This window comes from Castanea sativa, chromosome 11 (assembly GCF_040712315.1).
Source record: "Castanea sativa cultivar Marrone di Chiusa Pesio chromosome 11, ASM4071231v1".
In the NCBI taxonomy this organism is placed as follows: Eukaryota; Viridiplantae; Streptophyta; class Magnoliopsida; order Fagales; family Fagaceae; genus Castanea; species Castanea sativa.
Window position 1 is genome coordinate 55,640,047 of NC_134023.1, and position 20,839 is coordinate 55,660,885.

General features: G+C 34.4%; 1 protein-coding gene and 1 long non-coding RNA gene across 2 annotated transcripts; both read left to right on the plus strand.

Annotated features, from left to right (window-relative positions):
• Positions 1 to 478: 478 nt before the first annotated feature.
• LOC142616754 (wall-associated receptor kinase 2-like) lies at positions 479 to 5,099 on the plus strand. Its single transcript, XM_075789542.1, has 3 exons — positions 479 to 1,358; positions 1,529 to 1,697; positions 4,955 to 5,099. The coding sequence occupies exons 1-3, from the start codon at positions 479 to 481 to the stop codon at positions 5,097 to 5,099; spliced, it is 1,194 nt and encodes a 397-aa protein (XP_075645657.1).
• Positions 5,100 to 10,547: 5,448 nt separating this feature from the next.
• Positions 10,548 to 15,757, plus strand: LOC142618047 (uncharacterized). The gene is made up of 4 exons (XR_012841140.1): positions 10,548 to 11,689; positions 11,765 to 12,003; positions 14,828 to 14,916; positions 15,236 to 15,757. It is a non-coding gene; the product is annotated as an uncharacterized LOC142618047 (long non-coding RNA).
• The last annotated feature ends 5,082 nt before the right edge of the window (positions 15,758 to 20,839 follow it).

Sequence of the window (20,839 nt, forward strand, 5' to 3'; positions counted from 1 at the left end):
TGTAACTAAGGGGGTGTCTGCAATTTTTTTTTTTTTTTTTTTTTTTTTTGAGGAAATGGAGGTGTCTGCAATTGACTTCACCGCTTTGTTCTTTTTTAGTTAAATATATATGGGGAGGCTGGTGTCTCAAAGTCCACCTTCATTGTATTATTGATTCAGTCCATTTAGTCATTGACTCGTTCTGATGACTTTATCAAAGTCTCAGCATCATGGACTCTAGAACTTGACATCATAGATAACTGTGGCAAATATTATACAAATGTAAGTAACGTCCGGTATATGATTTGAACGGGTCAATCTTAATTTTCTAATGCACATAAAATTCCAGCATCTACTAAAATCCCACTGTGTACTGCACTAGACATGAGCTCTGTCATAAAATAAATAAATAAATAAATAAAATTAGCATCTATATATAGGAATTTGTTTTGTACAGAAACACAGTAAACTCCTCTTCCCACAAAATATTGGGTGCTGTATGGGTTTCCAATTCCACAAGATGCTTTTGCAAGTCACATGGGTTGCTGTGTTATTATCAGTGACTACTACAGCCTCAGCTGTACTATCATATCCATCAGCCCTACCTAATTGTCAGAACAGTTGTGGAGGTGTAGAAATTCCATATCCTTTTGGAATGAATCAAGGATGTTACCTAGATGAAAGTTTTTCCATCACTTGTGATAACTCGACAAGCCAACCTATGTATGGGAATGTCATTGTTAAAAACATTTCCATCGAAGACCACAATATAGAGATCTTGGCCTATACAGCCAGGGACTGTTACAACAACACTGGTGCACTTGTGAATAATAGCAATCACCCCACTCTCTGGTCACTTTATTTCACAATTTCTGACACTCAAAACATGTTCATGGCCGTTGGGTGTGACACTTACGCATACCATGATGGTTTTAAGAACAATGAATCTTTCTCCCGAGGCTGCACGTCGGTATGTGTAGACGCTAGCAACGTGGTCAATGGCTCTTGCTCTGGGATCGGGTGCTGCCAGACGGAAATTCCAAAAGGAATGAAAAATATTACATTGGAAGCACATAGCTTTAATAGTCATTTAAAAGTATGGAATTTTAATCCATGCAGCTATTCCTTTATTGTGCAAAAGGACAAGTTCGATTTCTCAACTGATTCCCTTCAAAATCTTCCAGAAAAGATGCCAATGGTTCTTGATTGGGCTGTCGGAAATCAAACATGGGCGGTCGGTAATGAAACATGTACTGTGAACACACAGAATTATTCATGTGGAGGGAATAGCACTTGTACGGGTTCCGAAAATGGAGGATACTTTTGCCTCTGCTTGGATGGTTACCGTGGGAACCCATACCATAAAGACGGTTGCCAAGGTATTCTTCTTGTATAATTTTGATATAGTCAACTATAAGTGGCAGAGAATCACTTTCACTAACTATACCAGAATTGTGATATAAAAATTGTGTTCACGATCTTTCTTATAACCCTTGCTTGTATTTATATTTCTTCAAAGTTACTTAAATATGGGCTTTATTACCACCAGATATTGACGAATGCAAAGAGGGCAATAACAACTGCACCGGCAAAAACACCAATTGTGTTAATGACCCAGGAAGTTATTATTGTTTGTGCAGCGTGGGGTACCATTTTGATGACGGAGGGGCATGTGTCCATCCATCATCTAATCTAGCAATTAAGCTCGCCATTGGTAAGTATATTTAATTATGGAAAATTCTTGTTGTGTATATACTATTTTACACAATATTATATATACTCCAAAAACTAACTAAAATTGTGACTTTAAATCATCGTTTTATAGGTATTTTTGGTTGCGTAAAACAATTTGTATGTATTAAATACAACCCTTTAATTACTAATATATATTTTGGTGCATTCTTGAAAAATGCTTATTGAGTTTGCAGTTGATTGTCAATTACGACTGTACCATATATATATATATATATATATATATATATATATATATATATATATATATAATTAATTTATTAATTTGTACTTCAAGAGTACATCTTTATGATTGTTGTTTATTGTAGTGGATATATTATTTTATTGTATTGAATATATTATTTTATTATAGTAGATATATTATTTTATTGCGATGTTTATATTATTTTATTATTTTGAAAGCTAAAATAGATCTACTGCTGCAGCATGTTTTGTAAAGTGAATAGGTAAAATAAATAAAGTAACTTTTTGTGGAGCTAAAAAGCTAAATTTTTAGCTCCACTGCTGTGGATGCTCTAAGGCCCAATTAGGCAAAGTTATTTTTAAGCATTCAGCATTTTTGATGATGTTTTCTTTTCTTTTCTTTTTTTAATTTTTAGGAATTGATGACCTTAACTTGGTATTAAATAGCTGGCCTATATGTAATTAGATTACAAATTTAAAGTGGAGTTGTTAAATCCTCTTGGTTGAGATATTTATTTGAGATCTCTTTCAATGCAATACTTATTAACACAAATTTTATTTTTGTAGGTCTTATTAAGATAACATTGATCCTGCCTTATCTCACATTTTAGCATTATAAGGTCTTGAAAACTCCATATTAGGGGCAGTTGTGTATCTAACATATGAGAGAGAGAGAGAGAGAGGCTTATAAATTACCACATGGGTAAAATTTACACTACCAAGAACTATTAGTTTAGTTCATTGTAAGTACGAACTAGATGTTTCTTTTCCCTTGAATTTACATGATTTTATGTGCATTTTCTTTGCAAACTTTCTAGCATGGAATCCTAAGTTAGTAATCTCTTAAGATTCTTCTTGTTCTTCATGTTTATCCTTTGCTAAGTTACCTTGGTAATTGGGAAAAAAGAATTCATAAAGCCTACTGTCATTATACTAATATACTTACTATCATAGATGTGGCAAGTTATCTTTAATTTGGAAATCTGGTCTTTGATTTTTGCCCATCTACCCCTTCCTACAAGTTTTCCATTGCAATCTTTTGACTTGATTTGAAGGTCAATTACAAACCATTATTGATTACTTTGAAAAAAAAAATTACAGAGCATATGCATTTTGTTTTCTTTTTATATGTTCTATAAATGATTACTTTGAAAGTATTTAACTGACTGCATCTTACCCATTTAAATGCTTGTTCCATTTTGTATTAACCACATATTGTACAACTTCATTATTTAGATACAATACAATTATTAGACATTTTTTTTTTTTCTTGTATCTAAGTTTTCCTTTAATAATTCTTTGTTACCATCAATGTCATGAGAAATGGATTTCATTTATGTAATGAGATTTTCCCCCCTTTTCTTCAAAAACAAATAGAGACAATATATAAATTGAAGAAGACATGAAATTTCTTTCCTAATTTGTGCTATTTATTGTTTCAGATATGTAGAGAATGAACCAGAGGAAGATTGAGTTTCAATTCCAATGTTGCTTTGTCTTATGACGATTTAGCTTGGGATAATCTTCACGAGACTTGAAGATGGATTTTCTAATTACTTTTTTATATTTTTTTTACATGGGCAGTAAGTCATCTTCATTAGGAAGGATAAGAAAGGAAATGGTGGACAAGAACCAAGTGACTAGCTGCCACACTGTTGAGGCTTAAGAAAATAGTATTTTAACCCCCATTTTCCATTGTCAATGGTTGTAGGTATTTGATAAAGAGTTTCATTTGAAGACACTAACATTATTCATTATTGAAATTTAACCTTTTTAATGCCTTAGCAAAACTCGGCTCCTCCAGTCGGGAAATTATGCTTTTTCTTATCACTCTTGGTAGATTTTGAACAATAGATTATATTTTTAAGTCATATATAGGTTTTAAGAATCAATCTTAGTTTTTATTTTATATATATATAAATCAACCTTAGTTACATAGTAAAACAATGACTAGAAAGTTTTTTATAATTCATTTGATAATTATTTTGTAGATTATTTTGAGTTTTTGATTGTAACCAAAATTTCATATGAATGGGATTAGCTACCTTTGCCATTTATTTATTATTATTTTTAATGTTGTAATATGTCACGCTGATTCTATCTTTTCTTTCTTTTTCTTCGTTTTTTTTCTCTCTGTTTTTTTCTTTTCTTTTCTTTTTCAATCAAACTAAGTTTGCCATATAAGGCCAAATGCTTTGTAGCTTAATTGGCAATTCCCATGGACTAAGTGTTTGGAGATCTAAGAAAAAATGGTTCGACTTACAGGATTGACAGTATATTGTAACTAAAAAAAAAAGTTTTCCATACATGATTTACCAACGCGTGCAATTACTTTTACATGCCATTCAACAATCATGGTCAAGCTAAATAAGTTACTTTAGATTTATGCGTTGGCTTTAATAGCCCTCCCATCTTGAAGTTGTAGGATAGGATAAGAAGTTGTTGGATCCAATTTAACCGTGAGTATTCTGCATTTGAAGAATATAGTCCCAATAGGTAGATCATTGGCTAAGTTTTCCATGAGAACACTTCTTTTTAAGTTTTCCGTGAAGAATATAGTAGGGTTTTCTCTCTCTTGCTCACTCCGGAAATATCTTCAAAACACTTCTCGTACTTCGTCTAAAAGCTCCCCTTGACGATTAAATTTCAGCCACAATTTGCCTAGAGTTCTAGAAGCTGCCTTGAGAAAGAAATAAGAAAAGGGGAGAAGTACAGAAATTGAAAACTTGTAGAAACTGATAGAAAATAAATGATGCCAGCTAGGAGCTTCAATAATGTCGATTACTTAACTGACCTCCAGCAAGTATAAATAGGAGCCAAGGAGTTCCCACCTGTATTTTAGCATAATCACCAAGCCTTTGTTAAGAGAATCCATGTGTCTTACAAAGTGAAGTGTGTATGGTGGAGTGGTGTCCATTAAGTATATAAGTTGGCGTGTGTGTCTAAGTGAATGTAGATTGTGTCTATGTACAAGCGTGTTATCATTATTTTGAAATAAAAGGTTGTTTGTTCTGTTTCATGTTGTGCTCTTTTTGTTCAGCAATTTAGTATTAGAGCTTCCATTAGTTCAACAATCTGGTATCAGAACAAGGAGATCAAAGACTGTGTTTGTGTTGTCTATGAGTATATTTGGAGGTGCTCATTTTGCTCGTATACAATCTAGAATTGTGAAGCTTGTGAACTAGGAATAACCTTACTCGATTGTGTGAGAGATTTCGCTAAGCCGTGATGGCAGACCTCCAAGTTATTGGTAGCATTAGAAGGCTCAACAACCAGAATTACAACACATGGTCGACTTGCATGGAGTCATACTTGCGAGGCCAAGATATGTGGGAGATTGTGGTTGGTGGCAAAACCACACCTCCTGAGAATGCTGAAGCATTGTGGAAGTGGAAGATTAAAACTCGGAATGCTATGTTTGCAATTAAGACAAGTGTCAAGGAAGAGATGCTGGAGTACATTAGACGGGCGTGCAAACACACCAAGGGTAGCATGGGACAGCTTTGCGACACTATTTTCAAAGAAAAATAATGTGGGACTACAGTCGCTTGAGATTGAAATGATTTAAACTAAAGATATTTCCGTTAAATTGTTTGTGAATTGCAAGAGGATGAGTTTTTTATGAGTAAGTATTCTACGTAGTTTGTCTTTATTCATTGAATTATAATATGCTAAAGTGGCATGTTACTATTGAAAGGTGCAAATAAGGAGTTTTGCATTAATTCCTTTTTGAATTTAAATACTATATTTTTTGGCACTAATTTTAGGCTTTTACTGTGTTAATATTATTTGCTCAGATAAAAAAGGAATATATTTGCACAAAAAAAAAAAAAAATAATAATAATAATAATAAGACATACAAAATTAAGCATGGGAGTTGATAGGATTTCATTTGAGATGTAACTCTTTTTTTTTTTCCCATTAATTTGAGATGTAACTCATTATAGCGTCGCAATGGACTTAAGTGTTAATTTAATTAAGTTCATTCGCTGGTTGTGTTGGCTTATGCAACATGCATGGACTCATACTACAAAACATATAGGAAGTTTGTAATTCATGCACAAACACAGTAATCTCCTATTCTTAGAAATATTGGGGGCTATGGGTTTTGACAATATGCTTATGCTGTTATGCAAGTCACATGCATGGATTAGTGCGTTATTATCAGTAACTTCAGCCTAATCTGTGGCATATGAATCAGCCCTACCTAATTGCCTGAATAGTTGTGGAGGTGTAGAAATTCAAATTCCATATCCTTTTGGCATGACTCAGACTCAAAGATTTTACCTACCTTAGCTAGATAATTTGTATTTTATATATTAACAATTATAAGAAACTTCAACCAATATAGTTTATAGTTAGCCCTTTTCTTTGTGTTTTTACATTATTTTTGGAAGTACCTTTCATTTTCCTTCCGTGTCAATAATATTCATGCCATTGCTTTTGATTATACGTCTAATTACCTAAAGATGGGCTTTATTAATTACTGCCATATATGGGTTTACGTTTCATTTTCCTTTTGTGTCAATAATATGCATGTTGCTTTCGATTATACATCTAAGTTACTTAAGATGGGCTTTATTACCACCACAGAGATTTTGACTAATGCAAATGCATAGAGGGCAATAACAATTCTACGAGCAAAAAAACTTGTGTCAATGACCTAGGAAGTCATCATTGTTTGTGCATTTTGAAAAAGAGGCATGTATCCATCCATCATCCAATCAATCGCTAGTAATTAAGCTCCCTGGCGGTGCACTCTTGAACAATGCTTATTTTTTTTAGAGATATATACAATGCTTATTGAATTTGCAGTTGATTGTTAATTACGCTGCACCATGAGTAATTAATTTTTTTTTTTTTTTTTTTTGTTGAGAAACACGACCAAGTCCACAGATATTATTTAAGAAACTAAATTATCCGCTGAAACAAACACATCTATTGCGAAGAGTAAGGATATTGATGTCATAAAAAATAAAGCTCAAGATACGGAACATTCTCCTCTCTCGGGCAAAACCCCCGAATTAAATACAATCCTTCATCTTGCTGCTGCAAGCTCAGACAATAAACAATTTGTACAATAAATCCTAGAAATCGAACTATGCAAAACATTTGTCACGGAAAAGAACTCCAATGGCGATCTTCCTCTTCATGTAGCTGCAAGTGCTGGGAATATGGAAATAGTGGAACTCTTAGCTGCCAGTGTAACACTAATGGAGAAAAATAAGGAGGAGAATACTCCTTTGCACCTCGCCTTGATAAAAAAAATTCCAAGTGGGTCCTAATTTGGCTTTGAAAGCCGAGTACAATAAGGTGGCCAAGTTCTTGGTTGAGAAATGTCTAGAGGTGTCCTTTTATCCAAATGAGGAACGCAAGTCTCCTCTCTATTTGGCATTAGGATCCATACTTGTAACTTCGTCTTTTGACTTCTAGAGACATCTCTCCAGCTCAAATTTGCTTGAGTTAGAGAAAGCTTCCCTTATTTTAGCGTCACTAACAATTCTGCTTCCGTACATCCTCATCGGATAGTGACCATGTTTCTTCCTCTCAGAATCGTAATCTGGTTTCATTTCAGCGTCACTTAGATCAATTCTGAATTCTGGTTGAAATTTTACTAACTCAAGCAACATTTCATTAACTCATTTTCTTAGTCTTTTTGTAGATTTAGATTTTATTATATGAATTTTTTTATTGTATTTCTATCGAAATTACATGAAAATTAAATAAAAGGTAAAATTCTTCCTGTAATCAAGAGATCGAAATTTCGTTGCATTGCACATACCATTCATTCAGCTAACAAAATAAGATAACCTAATTACAAAGTTTACCCACAGGGGCGTAGCCAGGAATAATTACTTGGGGGGGGGGGGGCTGGGTTGTAAACACCGGCGATGATTTTCCGGTCCTTTGTATGGATACTTTATGTCTTCAGGTTGATATGGACCGGCTATGAGATAAACACGTCGAATTTCATCTTGTTTGTTGACAGGGAATTCATATATTTGTTTACGTGATCCTGGATCACGGTTTATCTCTTTAGATTCAATTCTTGAACATTTGGAGGGACGCTTATTAGGCATTGAAGTATCAATATTTGTTTCTACAGAAGTCCTAAGTTCTGAATGACTAATATCTTTTTCTTAAAGAACGTATCAATTGTTTGTCGTTTGCTCATTATTTGACACCAAATTTTAATCCCAAAAAAAATCAATTCAACAAATAATAAACTAACTTGGGAGAGACAGATAATAAAACAAATCAATTAAAAGTACAGACAATAAAACAAACAACATAAACCAATTAACCAAATACTTAGCTCTGTGACGGACTCATGGCCCACTATTTCAATTTCCTTCCATAGATTTTTTTATTTTTTTTATTTTATAATTTACTTTTTGTTACACAATGCAAGCCAGCCTTAGCCAACAAGCCCCACCTGGCCCCCACTCAAGGGACAAGACAAACAGCACGCACAGAAGCCAAAAGGGAAAAGAAAAGGTTGGTCTAAGTCTTAAAGTCAATGGATGATGGATCAAATAATAAAGAATACAACAAACACAAAAAGACAAAAGACTTGGACAAAGTGATAAGTATAAATATCTTTGCTAGGAAAGGGAAATCACAAACATTGAAACATATCCTTGACCTCTTGATATTTTATTATTTTTATATTTCTATCCAAGTATCATAGGTGCTGAACTAAATACTGATACAATATCAGTATTTTAGTTCAGCACCTGCACTTCAGTTGTAGTCTTGTAGAGAAAAAGAGAGAGATTAGAGAAGTCAAGTAAAGAATGAATGAGATACCTTGAGGCAGGGCAGCGGCGTCACAGTGAGCTGGTGGAGGCAGCAGCGTTTCTAAGGCAGTCAGGCAGCAGAGGCGTGAGCCGGTGAGCGTGACACTATTGAGTTGGAGGCGTGAACTAAGAAGGTAAAAAACTAAGGTCAGGCAGAGGGGTAAGGTGAGGTTGAGGCGTGAAGATTGATTGTTCATTTGTTTGTTCTCTCTTTTAATTGTTTAGACTGTGAGGATTGATTTCTTTTAGACGGTGAGGATTGAATGTTTTTGCTTGCGTTTAATTAGGTATTTTAGACTTTGGATTCGGGCTGGGCTGGAAGTGCAATGGTTAGAAAATGATAATTTTGTTTGGTTTGGCAATTGGGACTAGCCCTGGCTGATAGGGCTGGATGTGGACCAAGATTTGTGGTAATTAATTGAATAAGGCTATAAACAGCTAGATTTGTGGGCCAAGTTTTTTTTGTTGAGTTTGAAATTTTATTGGACTAAAAATCTGGGGGGGTCCGGATCTTAACTTTGAGGGGGCCAATGTAATTTTTTTACCAACTCTAGAGGAAATTTGAAAAATTTTGGGGGGCTAGTGGCTCCGCCCCTGTTTACCCAGTATATAATAAATATAAGACATTGAAGTAGGAAATTATGTCCGTTTTGCGAATTAAAAACCAAAAATGTCAGTGTGTCTGGCCGTTTGATAAGAGATTCGTTATTTAAGTGTTGTGAAAATATGTGTAAGTAAAAAGTGTTACAAAAATACATATTGTGGTGTTTAATACTAGAAATTATTATTTAAATAATAGTACCAAACAAGCCTTATATCCGGGTGTTGACTTACCAAATCCAGACTCGAATTCCATAAGCTCCCCCATCTTCAGCTTCGCGAACTGTATCCTTTAAAAAATCGGCCACCTCAAAGTGCTCGTCTTCTAAACAACTACATTCTTTAATCAAGGCCAGGTGCAGAGGAGTTTTCCCCTCGTTATTTTTCTCCTTTAGTAGTTTACAGCTACAAGAAGGCGACTTGAGCAGCTATTGAACTATAGGCAGATGCCCAGCATTCACAGCTACATGAAGAGGAAGGTTGCCACTGGAGTTCTTGGCCATTAAAAGTTCTTGGCACTGGTAAGACGAATTGAGCAACTGTTGAACTATAGGCAGATGCCCAGCATTCGCAGTTACATGAAGAGGAAGGTCCAGATGCCCAGCATTCGCAGTTACATGAAGAGGAAGGTCGCCACTGGAGTTCTTTGCCGTTAAAAGTTCTTGGCACTGTTCTTTAGAGAGGATCGCTTCTACAATCTGATCATGGCCTACGCTTGCTGCAACATGAAGAAGGGTGTTTGAGTCGAAGAATCTTTCAAGGAGAAGAGAACATTTTGAATCTCGCAACTTTTCTAGGATGAAAGCAAAGTCCCAATCTCTATCAGCCATATATCTTTCAGGATATTCCTGCATTGCATCATCATGTTGTGTATTCATTTCAGCAGAACAGTCCGCCATTAGCACCGAGGACACAAGATTACGTAAGGGAAATAAACACAAGCAGATTACAAGGGAAATAACGCATACCTATCTTCAGACCACCATCAAGTCCAAATCACAAAAGAATAAATCATAATATATACTAATAAATCTTAGAACCACAATTTTATACACTAAGTACGTTCAAAAAAAAATTTTAAAACTGCTACCCATTCTGCGTAATTTCCTCAAAGTCCTGCTCTAATTACTTTTTGATGATAATTACACTCCTACACATTCTGCATAATTTCTTGAAAGTCTTGCTTTGATTGCTTTTTGAAAAACTATAAAGTTATTTTTATTTAAATGCTTAGTGGAATATGTAACGTTAGGACTAATACATCCAATAATTATGCACAATTAAATATGACAACGGACCGGGTTTCAGACCGGGTTTCTTTATACCCGAAACCCAACCCTCGGGTCTATATCCGAATCCGGCCCATCTAATAAACTGGTTTTTTTATTTGCACCCAGACCCACCCGTTGGGTCCCGTGGGCCCGGCGAGCCCCGTCCAGCCCAGAATCACAATTCACAAACACTCTGTCAGAATCACAAACACAGCCTCATCATGATTCACAAACTCAAACCCACAAACACAAAAATCCCGAAATCGCAAACACAAATCATAGATATCATTACAACATTTTCTTGACTATTTTCTTGCCATCTAAACGGATGCCAAAATCTAAATCATCTAACAAACCAATCCATACCCGAAATCCAACAAATCCCAGAAATTTTGTAAACCCAGTAGCAAATCTAAAAAAACCCACCAACAAAACACAAAAGAAAAAAGAACCTAACAAATTGTCAGATCGGCGATTGCTGTTGGCGGAGCGGTGTGGGATCGGCGATAGTGAGAGTTTTGACTTGTCGGCGGCGAGGACTTGAGATGATTCGTCGGTGAAGAATGTTTTTTCTTGGATCTTGTTTTCGGGGCTTGGTTGGGGCTGTGGTGGTGAGAAGAGAGGAGAGTAAGTGAGGTTTCGTTGTGGCTGTGGTGGTCAGAGGAGAGGAGAGTGAGAGTCAGTGGGAGAGGAGAGTGAGCGAGAGGGAGAGGAAAGCGTGTGTATAAGTGTGTGTATATCTATTTCTATTGCTATTAACAATATAAAAAGAGGGCAATGCCTGGTTTTTTTGGTTTGATATATAGTTTTTTGTCTTTTTGTGATGCCAAAATGGTTCGTTTGGCTGAAATGTGAAAACCAAATAAAAAAAGAAAAGAAAAAGAAGGCAGAGAGAGAGAGAGAGAGATCTGGAATCTGGAACTCTCTCTGCCTCTCAACCTCTATTTTTCACTCTTTCTCAATATCTAGAGAATTTTTGGACCGAGAGAGCAAGCCATGGTTGCCGATGGCTTTTTTTGGACGTCTATGGTGGTATATCGGCCGATCTGAATAGAGCAAAGGGGGATGGGTAGATCGGAGTGAGGGAAGGCTTTGAGTTGAAAGGTATGATCTTTTGCTTTCTTCCTCTTTGCTTCTATATACTTTGCTTTTATTTATTTCTTTCTTTCTTTCTTCCAGATTTTTGATATGTGTTATGGGTTGGTGTGGAAAGGACCCTCCCAAGACTTCTCATACCCTCTTCTGTCCCTTCCAAGATCACAGCCAAGCGTATGAAGCAACAAGACCGAGTGGGGCAAAATTGCCAATTTTCTTTCACCAGATATTAATGATGGTTTTTTTGAAGGTTGAGAGAAGGAAATAGAAAAGCAGAGGACTGATTTGTGGCTTCGGTGGTTTTCTTTCAGCTCACATGACAGGTATTTTCTATCTCTAAATTTCTTAATAGTTTGATTGATTTCTATCTCTCTTTTTCTTTTGTATATTATACTGAGGTACTGATTTCACAAAACTGGTAGTGTCTCAAGGCTGGGAATTTCGCCAAAACCCAATTCTCTGAAATTTCAGTGGGTTTTTCATTCTTGTTTTAGATATCCTTCTCTAATTTGTGTTGGTATTTGAATTTTGCCTAAAGTTTTGTCATTCAATTTCACTTCCTTCTAGCTTTGCCATGGTTCCATTGCTGATCTGTGAAGAAATAGTAGAGTAATATGAACCAACGGGTGGTTCCATTTTTATATTTATAGCCCAAAGATTTTGGTACACAGTTTGCAATTCTTGATTAACCCAGGGAACCCTCCAAATTAACACCCCAGTCCTATATATGTTTCACAAAATTCCCCAGAGAACACAGAGGAAAAGATCTTCATAAATATCTCTAAGATGTCAATGGCGTACTTCTTCTTTCTCTCCTCAAATTATTGTTATAATGTGTATTTCTTTTCCTATCCTATATTTCTTTCTTGCTCATCTCTTTGTTCAAGATGTGAAAAAGTTTCTCACTTTTGGTGTTAACACAATTAAAGGCGCAATGAAACAACGTGCCTCAAAGCACATATTTGTTAAAATAGGAGACTTTGTTCTTTGAGCTATGGAAATGGTGAAAAATTAGATGAAACTCAAATGCGATTGACACTAGAGACAGGGTGATCGACCATTATTCACAGTGCACGGAATCAAATCTCATGCTGAGTTGTGTGAGCTTTAAAATTAGTTCCTTAAAATTTTGGCATTTGACATTTCAAGATTTTATTTTTATAGTGAGTCCGAATGTTTGACTTAAATTATTTTATCTTAGAAAAATAGATGTGTATTAGCTTATTTTATTGTTAATGAGCTAATTTTTTTGTCTTGCATGAATTTTTAGATGAGTTCATGGTCACGTTTAGGGAGAAAATTTGTGCCCAATTATATAGCTCCACATATGGTAATTGTTCTTGATTTTACCCATTTGAAAATTATGTATTTTCATACAAACCCCATGGTTTTGGGATTAAAGATTTTATAAGTTTACCAATATGTAGAGAAAATTGCATGACTTTTATATAACTTGAAGTGAAAAGGCCGTATGATAGTATGATGTCTAATGTGATATGGAATGGTTATATATTTCTTATGATTTAAAGAATTAATTAAAGTTTAATGTGCCTTTATTATTATTTTTACCATCCCAGCCGAAAGCAAATAGGGGCAAAAAAAAAAAAAAAAAACTAGAATCAGCAGCTTTTACCGTGTTTAAACCATCTTTGCTGACATTATCCCACCAAGAAATGGATGACGGTATTCCTTATCAACTAATTATTCTGTCTCATTCTATTATTTGGGGAACACTCTATATAATCATATCTCTCTGTGTTTGGATTTATAATCCATGTGAATGTTTTTTCTAGCAATATTGGGACTTAAGTGATGCAGACCACTTTGAAACTAGCTTTTAGAGAATAAATTAGTTTGGAGCTTCCATCTATGCAACCCTATATCAAGATTGATCAACTATAAAAATACTTCAACATATGTGTTTGAATGCTTTAGGTAATGTTTAACAAACAAAAAAAATCGACCCTCATTATCTATTCAAATGGAAAGAACAAAAAAAGGATAAAACAAAAAATGCATTCTGATCCCTTGAGTTGAGTTTATTCATTTTGAATTATGTCAAGAGATACACTACCAAATTTCCAATTTTTTTTGGAGCTACTTCCACCACCAAAGGACTGTCTTGCTATAGGAAAAATACTCAATTGTGTCATTTCTTTTTTATTCACTTCTGAATAGTTGAGTGCTATTTGTTGCTACTGTGAAATTTCTTCAAGGATTTGTTTCTCATTATCTTAGAGACTTTGTTGATTTAATTGTATGAGTTTCTTTGATAAGTGTGCCACTGTAGATGATGTATTGACCATTTAATAATGGAGAGTAGCAAACAATATATAATATATAAAAAATTTTAATGCGAGAGGATTCAATTAAAATGTTATGTGTTTCCTATTCTGCTAACTTGTTATCTCATTTGTTTATCATCTTGTGATTCTGCAACTATTTTTGTTTCTTTAGATCACAAGCTAGACCAAACTAATGAGCCATAATGGATTAAGGAATGCTGGTGAATTTGTTATGTGGGCTGTTAGGCTCATCATACATTAATTTTCAAGATTTTTGGTGATTTAGTAAATTGCATGTGTCTTGGTGAATAAAATTATACCACACCAACTAGGAGAGTTGAAGGAGTTCTTTCTTTCTTTCTTGTGCATTTGGTGATAGACTCTCGATGTAATATGTTGCTGCTGATCCAGAATTTTAGGTGCGGGTTTTTCTTAACATTGACTTTTGATGCTTACTATGTAAAGGAAGTTTACTTTATTACTATGGTAAATGGTGATTCAAATGAAAACTTAAGATCACCTTTATTTATTTATTATTATTAAGAAGGAAAACAAATGAAGTTGCTGATATTATTATGCCTGCATCGTAATTATCTTCGTGTGTGCTAGAATAATTATACGTACTAATAATCTTTTTTAATTTGAAAATGTACAAAATTTATACTGGCATTTCTCAATGTACCTACATGTGTGAATTAACTTTCTGCTTGAGGAATATTGTTTATTGACACCTGTCAATAGTAGTACAAGTCTCTCTTTAAGAGAGCTTTGGTTGGTATATTTAGTCTGGTTAAGAGTGCCCCTTTCATGCTTCTTTTTTTCAGTTGGCATTGTGAATAATTAGCTACTGACATCCTTATAGAACTTGCAGGAGGAAAAGATTGATGCTTCCCTTGAGGTTCTTATCTTATCCTTGCTAATGACGAATTGTGGGATGCTGTCACATATGAGGTTTGTCATGCTTTCTGATTCTGTAATTATTATTTTTGTTGTTGTTTTTAAGTTTTCCCGTCTTATTGAGATCCTTGTGTATTGTGAAAGGCCAAAAGTGGTTATTGTTTCTTGATTCAAAGAACTGTTTATTGCAGTCATTACTAACACAATGGAGATTAATCTAGTATTTTTATCATTTACAGGGGAAAAAATGTTATTTATTATTTTATAAATTTTTGAATGGGTGTCAGGTGTTGCTTGACTTTTGAATTAATCAAACATGCTATTACTCTTAACCTTTAAAGCTTCAACTCTCTAATTCTTTCCCCCTTTCTAGGCTGTCGCTTTGGTTAAAACCAATCTAGGAGCTGGAACAGGTAGCGAAGAGGTTGATGTATGAAGCATACCACAGAGGTTATGCAGGATCAAGGAGATTCCTCTCACATTAGATGTGGAAGCACCCTTCCTTGGCTTGATACTAAGGTTTGGTTTTCTACAAGAGTGGAAGATGAAGTGCAATAAAATCAAGTGGTTCACAATGGTAGAAAATCATAGTGTTGTGCTATTGAAGGTTCGAGATGTAAACAAACTCATTAGAATGTGAATGTGTACTACATACTATCACCTTCTAGCATAGAGCTATATCTAAAAGCTTAGTTTCTAGAGTGGTTGAATTTAGCTAGAAAACATGCCTTGTTTTTTGATTTTGTAAATAACCATTGGCTAAAGTCAACTATGATTACAAGGTAGACATAGTGCTTGGTAGCGAATGTGTTTAACTATATTTGGTAGTTAGACGATACTCTTGGTTACATTTTTATTTCATATTAAAAAAAAAAAAAACCATATTTGGTAGTGATACTTTGTCAAGGTGTTTTAAATTTCATCAATGATCAGCTAGAATCTTGTTTTCTTCTTCTTTTATGGGGTCTTATGGATTTACAACATAGATTATTATAGGATTTTAAGGACTTGTTTTTACTAAATGTATTGCTAGTTTTGGGTTTACAACATAGATTAATATGGGATTTTAAGGATTGGTTAGTTGTCCATTACACTTTTAAATTTTTACTCTAATATAGACAATGGGATGGAAATTGAAAATTTAACACTAAAATAAGTTGTCAACTTTAAATTTCAAAGCTCAGGGTGTATTTACAAATACCCAATGCATAGGCAAGCACGTGCAGCTCACGCTAGTGTGTGTGTGTCTATATATGTCTATATATATATATAGATAGTGTTTTTTAGTAATTTTTGTATTAAGCGGGTCATGTTCGGGTTTAGCAAAAACTCATACCTAACCTGGATCCGTGGTTTTATTTTATAAATCCAAAGCTGACCCTATTGTTTATCGGGTCGGGTAAAACCCAGCCCATTAAGGTCGGGCTAGGCCGAGTACACATATAGAGGGCTTATACATTTATTTAAGAACAAATAATGTGAGAAAAAAAAAAGTGAGAACTAGGAGAAAGCAAAGTTCATAATCACATCAAGATCAGTGATATTAGAGTTGCTTCTTTAACCCCTTCAAATTAATGACTATGCTTCTTTAAAATGAATAATGGGGTTACTCAGTAAAAAAAGTAATTGTTCTTTAAAAGACTGAACATGCCAATTATCGAAAGGGTGTCCAAAAAATCCAGATTGGTAATAGCAAATTAATCTATTCCATGCCTTTGCATGAAGTGTCGTCATTGGTTCCATTTTTTTTTTTCCACTGAATTGTTTGTTGATTTTTCAAATTTTAGAGAAAAAACTTTTACACTTATATGAGGTAAAAAGTAAAAAATTCACCAAGTAGGATTATATTGGGCTTATTTCTTTGCAGACTGCAGAGTATCTATATAACTGCATCGTTTGTTAATTTTTGATTTTTGTGAGTGATGTTGCCATTAATCTTTTCCCTTTTGTACAAAGTTCATATCTTTCACTATGACAATATATGATGAAGATACCGCAAGGCAATGCTTGCCTTAAGCTAGATTCGTTTATAAGACTCAGTTTTATAAGACCCTAGTCACTTTATTTTATAAGATTGTATTTAATTTTTAATTGTTATTTTTGGATTGATTGAGTGGCTTCAAGAGAGAAATGATTATTAATTGATTTTAAAAATATGATAAACGACTAGATTTAGACCCCTATGTGATTAAGAAAAAAGAGCTTGACATTGTGATTTGGGAAGAAAAGAAAAACAGAGAGACAATAATTGAAGAGGAAAACTATTAGTGTTAAGTTGAAGAGTTGAGGAAAGTTGTCGTAAGCTTCATGATTGGAATTAGCTTCTTGGTGGCCAGCATGGATTGAGATCACTGATGCAATTACTAAAAATGGTTGAGATTGACCGTTGCAAAAAAACAACTTTCAATCTCAACCATTAATTAAAAAAAACTTAAGAAAAAATTTATGACCATTAAACTCTAAGAATTATTCTTCTCATGATTTTCATAACGTGAAATCTCTAAGAATTATGAATTATTAAAATAAAATAAAAATAAAAAACAAAAATATTATCTGACCATGAAACTTATATACTGAGGCGAAGGCAAAATTTTAGCAAATCAAACTGTTGAACAATTTTAGATTCTTTTCATAATGCTTTTTACCTTGTAGCGAATTCTATTCTTTACAATAAGTTAACAATTCTACCAACTGCATTTTGCTTTATCTTGAAATATAGTTAATAATACAATATAATTATCTTGAAATATACTTAACTAGATATTATAAATTTCTAAATTAAATGAAAAAATCTCACATCTTTCTATCTCTCTTATGTATATTTTTTCTTTTATTTTCTTCGTCTTGATTTTTGATCTTTTTCTATAAGAGCATCCACAGCCAGAATTCTAATTCTATTCTATTTTACCATCTCAAAAAGCCACTTTATCATTAATACCATACCATTTTACAATACTTTTAGCAACCCAACTTTAATTTTCCTATTCTACTCATTAAAATAATATATCTACATAATAAAATATATTTTTCATTTTTTATTTTTTTCCAATTTTCTCCTCCACCTTCCCTCAACCTCTATCACTATGCCTCTACTGCCCAGTCGCCACCATCGCGCCTCCACCATGCCCACCACGCCACCACTGCCCACCAAAATCCCACCGGAACAAAAATTCATATTAAAAAAAAAAAAAACAATCAGTGTCACAACAGAAACCCAGCAACACCGGACTCGCCAACAGAAACCCAGCCTCACAACAGAAACCCAAAAACATTGACCTCGCCATGACCCACGCCGATCTTCGTGACCCACACTGATCTCCGTGACCCACTTCAGCGATACCCGCAACCCAGTTCAGCCCACTTCGATCTCCGATCTTTGTAACCCGCAACCCACTTCAGCCATACCCACCTCTTCCTTTAAGCACCGGTCACAGCAAAAAAAAAAAAAAACAACCACAAAACCCGCTGGATCGCAACCCGCCAAAAAAAATGAACCACTGTGATGTGTGATGTGTGATGTGTGATGTTGATGTTGGGAGGAGGATGGTGATTGGGTCCGAAGAGAGGAGAGATCAAATGAGAAAGAAAGAAGGAAGAGAGAGAAGAGAACAGAAATAATAAGGGAGAGGAGAGAGAAAATTCAGGCATGGGTAGAATTAAATATTATTTTTCTTTTTACAATACTGTTACAGTGCAATTCTAAAGATAGAATTACACTGTAGCAGTATTGCAAAAATTTTACAATACTTACTTTTTACAAGCCCAATTGTGGAGATTTTTGGTGCCTTTATTGCTAAATTCATCTTGCATTTGGCAAATTCATCTTGCATTTGGCATACCCATGCCCGGCTGTGGATGGTTAGTCTTTTATTTTAAGTTATATTTTTTAATGTACTGGATTGATAGGACAAAGACAACATGCTAATTCTTGATTCTTGATCTTTTTCTTTAAGCTTAGAGCAACCACATCAGCTCCTTTAAAAAATTACGTCTATTTTACACAAAAAACCTACTTTTAAGATTTTACACATTCATTTTTACAAAACACTCACATCAGTTCATCTATTCTACTACTTCTATTAATTAAATAATCAATTTTCTCATCATTTTTTATTATTTATCTCAACTGTCTGGCGCACAGTCTCTCTCTTCTGTTCATTTCTGATTCATCTCTCTCTCCTTCTATTCATTTTTTATTCATCTCTCTCTCTCTCTCTCTCTCTCTCTCTCTCTCTCTACCCATTTCAGATCAACCCTCCGTCTCTGTTTCTCGATCCGATCCAGCTCCGATCCGATCCAGCTTCAATTCGATCCGAGCTCTATCTCTGTTTCTCGATCCGATCTAGCTCCGATCCGATCTGAGCTCCGTCTCTGTTTCTCGATCCGATCCAGCTTCGATTCGATCCCAGCTCCGTCCTCTATTTCTCGATCCGATCCAGCTCCGATCCGATCCCAGCTCCGTCCTTTGTTTCTCAATCTGACCGAGCTCCGATCCGATCCTTGAATTTGGTTTTTGTTTTTGTTTATTTTGGGTTGATTTTTTTGTTGATTTTAGTTTAATTTTCTGTTTATTTTGTTTATTTTTGGTTGATTTTTTTTTTTTTTTTGGGTTTTTGTTTTTGAATTTGGTGGTGATGGTGGGTGTTGCTAGGTTGCGGTGGTGGGTGGTGTTGTTGTGGTGGTGGTTGAACAAATGGTCGATGCTTGGTTGTTGATGGGTTTTGTCCCGTTCAAAGGAAGAGGGAGAGGGAGAGAGAGAGAGAGGCAAAGAGAGAGAAGTCAGATGGAGAAAGAAGAGAGGTGAGAGAAAAAAATATAAAATAATAATTTACACAATTACAGTAACCGTGTATATTTACATGGTACTGTAGCAATTTGAACGAAAATGTAAAATATCCACACTTATGCACTAACTGATATGGGCTGTTTTTGATAAAAAATGTATAAATTTAAACATTTCTTTTATTATACACACTTATACACCAACTGCTGCAATTGCTCTTAATCATTCATTTTAAGTTATATTTAAATATACTTAATTGAAAGAACAAGGACAACGCATTGAATCTTGATTCTCAGTCATTCATTTTAAGTTATATTTTTTAATCTACTTGATTGAAAGGACAAGGACAACACGCTGAGTTTGCTGTTACACTTGCACAATCTGATCCGCTCACTTCTCATTCAGGTCATAGGCAGCCCTTTTGGCTTGATAAGACGCTGATTTCAGTAAGTGCTTGAGAATCTGATGTGATATAAAATATTAAAATTTTCCCATTGTCATCATAGTCCTATTGGCTCTTTAATTCGTGGGTTCCCCCTATTCCTATGTTTTTTTTTTTTTTTTTTTTGTTGGTAAAAACCCTATTCCTATGTCTGTTTCTTAATGCATCCCTCTTTAATTATTTCACTTTGAATATAAGCTTTTGGCCTTATATTAATATCATTTAAAAAAGACTAATTTCTGTAAAATTTTAAATCTGATTGACTTCACTTTGGATATCAAGTCCCACTATTCGTTTCCTAGTATAATGCAAATATATCATGGGGTGTGTATAATAATATAAAAAGAAAAATCAAATTTTAATCCCAAACTTTGAGGTGAATTGTGTTTATCAAAAAACTTTGAGGTGAATTGTGTATACAGTATACACAACAGGCCAATCAGTTCAGCCATTTAAAAAAAAAAAAAAATCAAGTAATAAAAATACAATAGATGATTCTAAAAGATATCAACCATTTAAGGTAATTTTTTTTTAAAAAAAGACATGAAATTCCTCCCTAAAATATGTCTATTAGAAATTGTTCCAAATTTTTAGTTGGATTTGACTAAAATAGGCGAAACTATAGCAGACCCTCTCTAAAATATGTTATTAACGAGGTTGGGAGGGTTTTTTATTCGGAAAATTATTAGACACTGCCGGAGTACCATAAATATGTACTTCTTCTTCTCACATGGATGATGAGTCTCACCATG

Bases quoted from the DNA above. Each gene is read 5' to 3' on its own strand.
- LOC142616754 (XM_075789542.1), top strand. From the start codon at position 479: ATGGGTTTCCAATTCCACAAGATGCTTTTGCAAGTCACATGGGTTGCT. The intron at 1,359-1,528 runs GTATTCTTCTTG...TATTACCACCAG, and splicing joins CCATAAAGACGGTTGCCAAG to ATATTGACGAATGCAAAGAG. The intron at 1,698-4,954 runs GTATATTTAATT...CTTTTTGTTCAG, and splicing joins ATTAAGCTCGCCATTGGTAA to CAATTTAGTATTAGAGCTTC.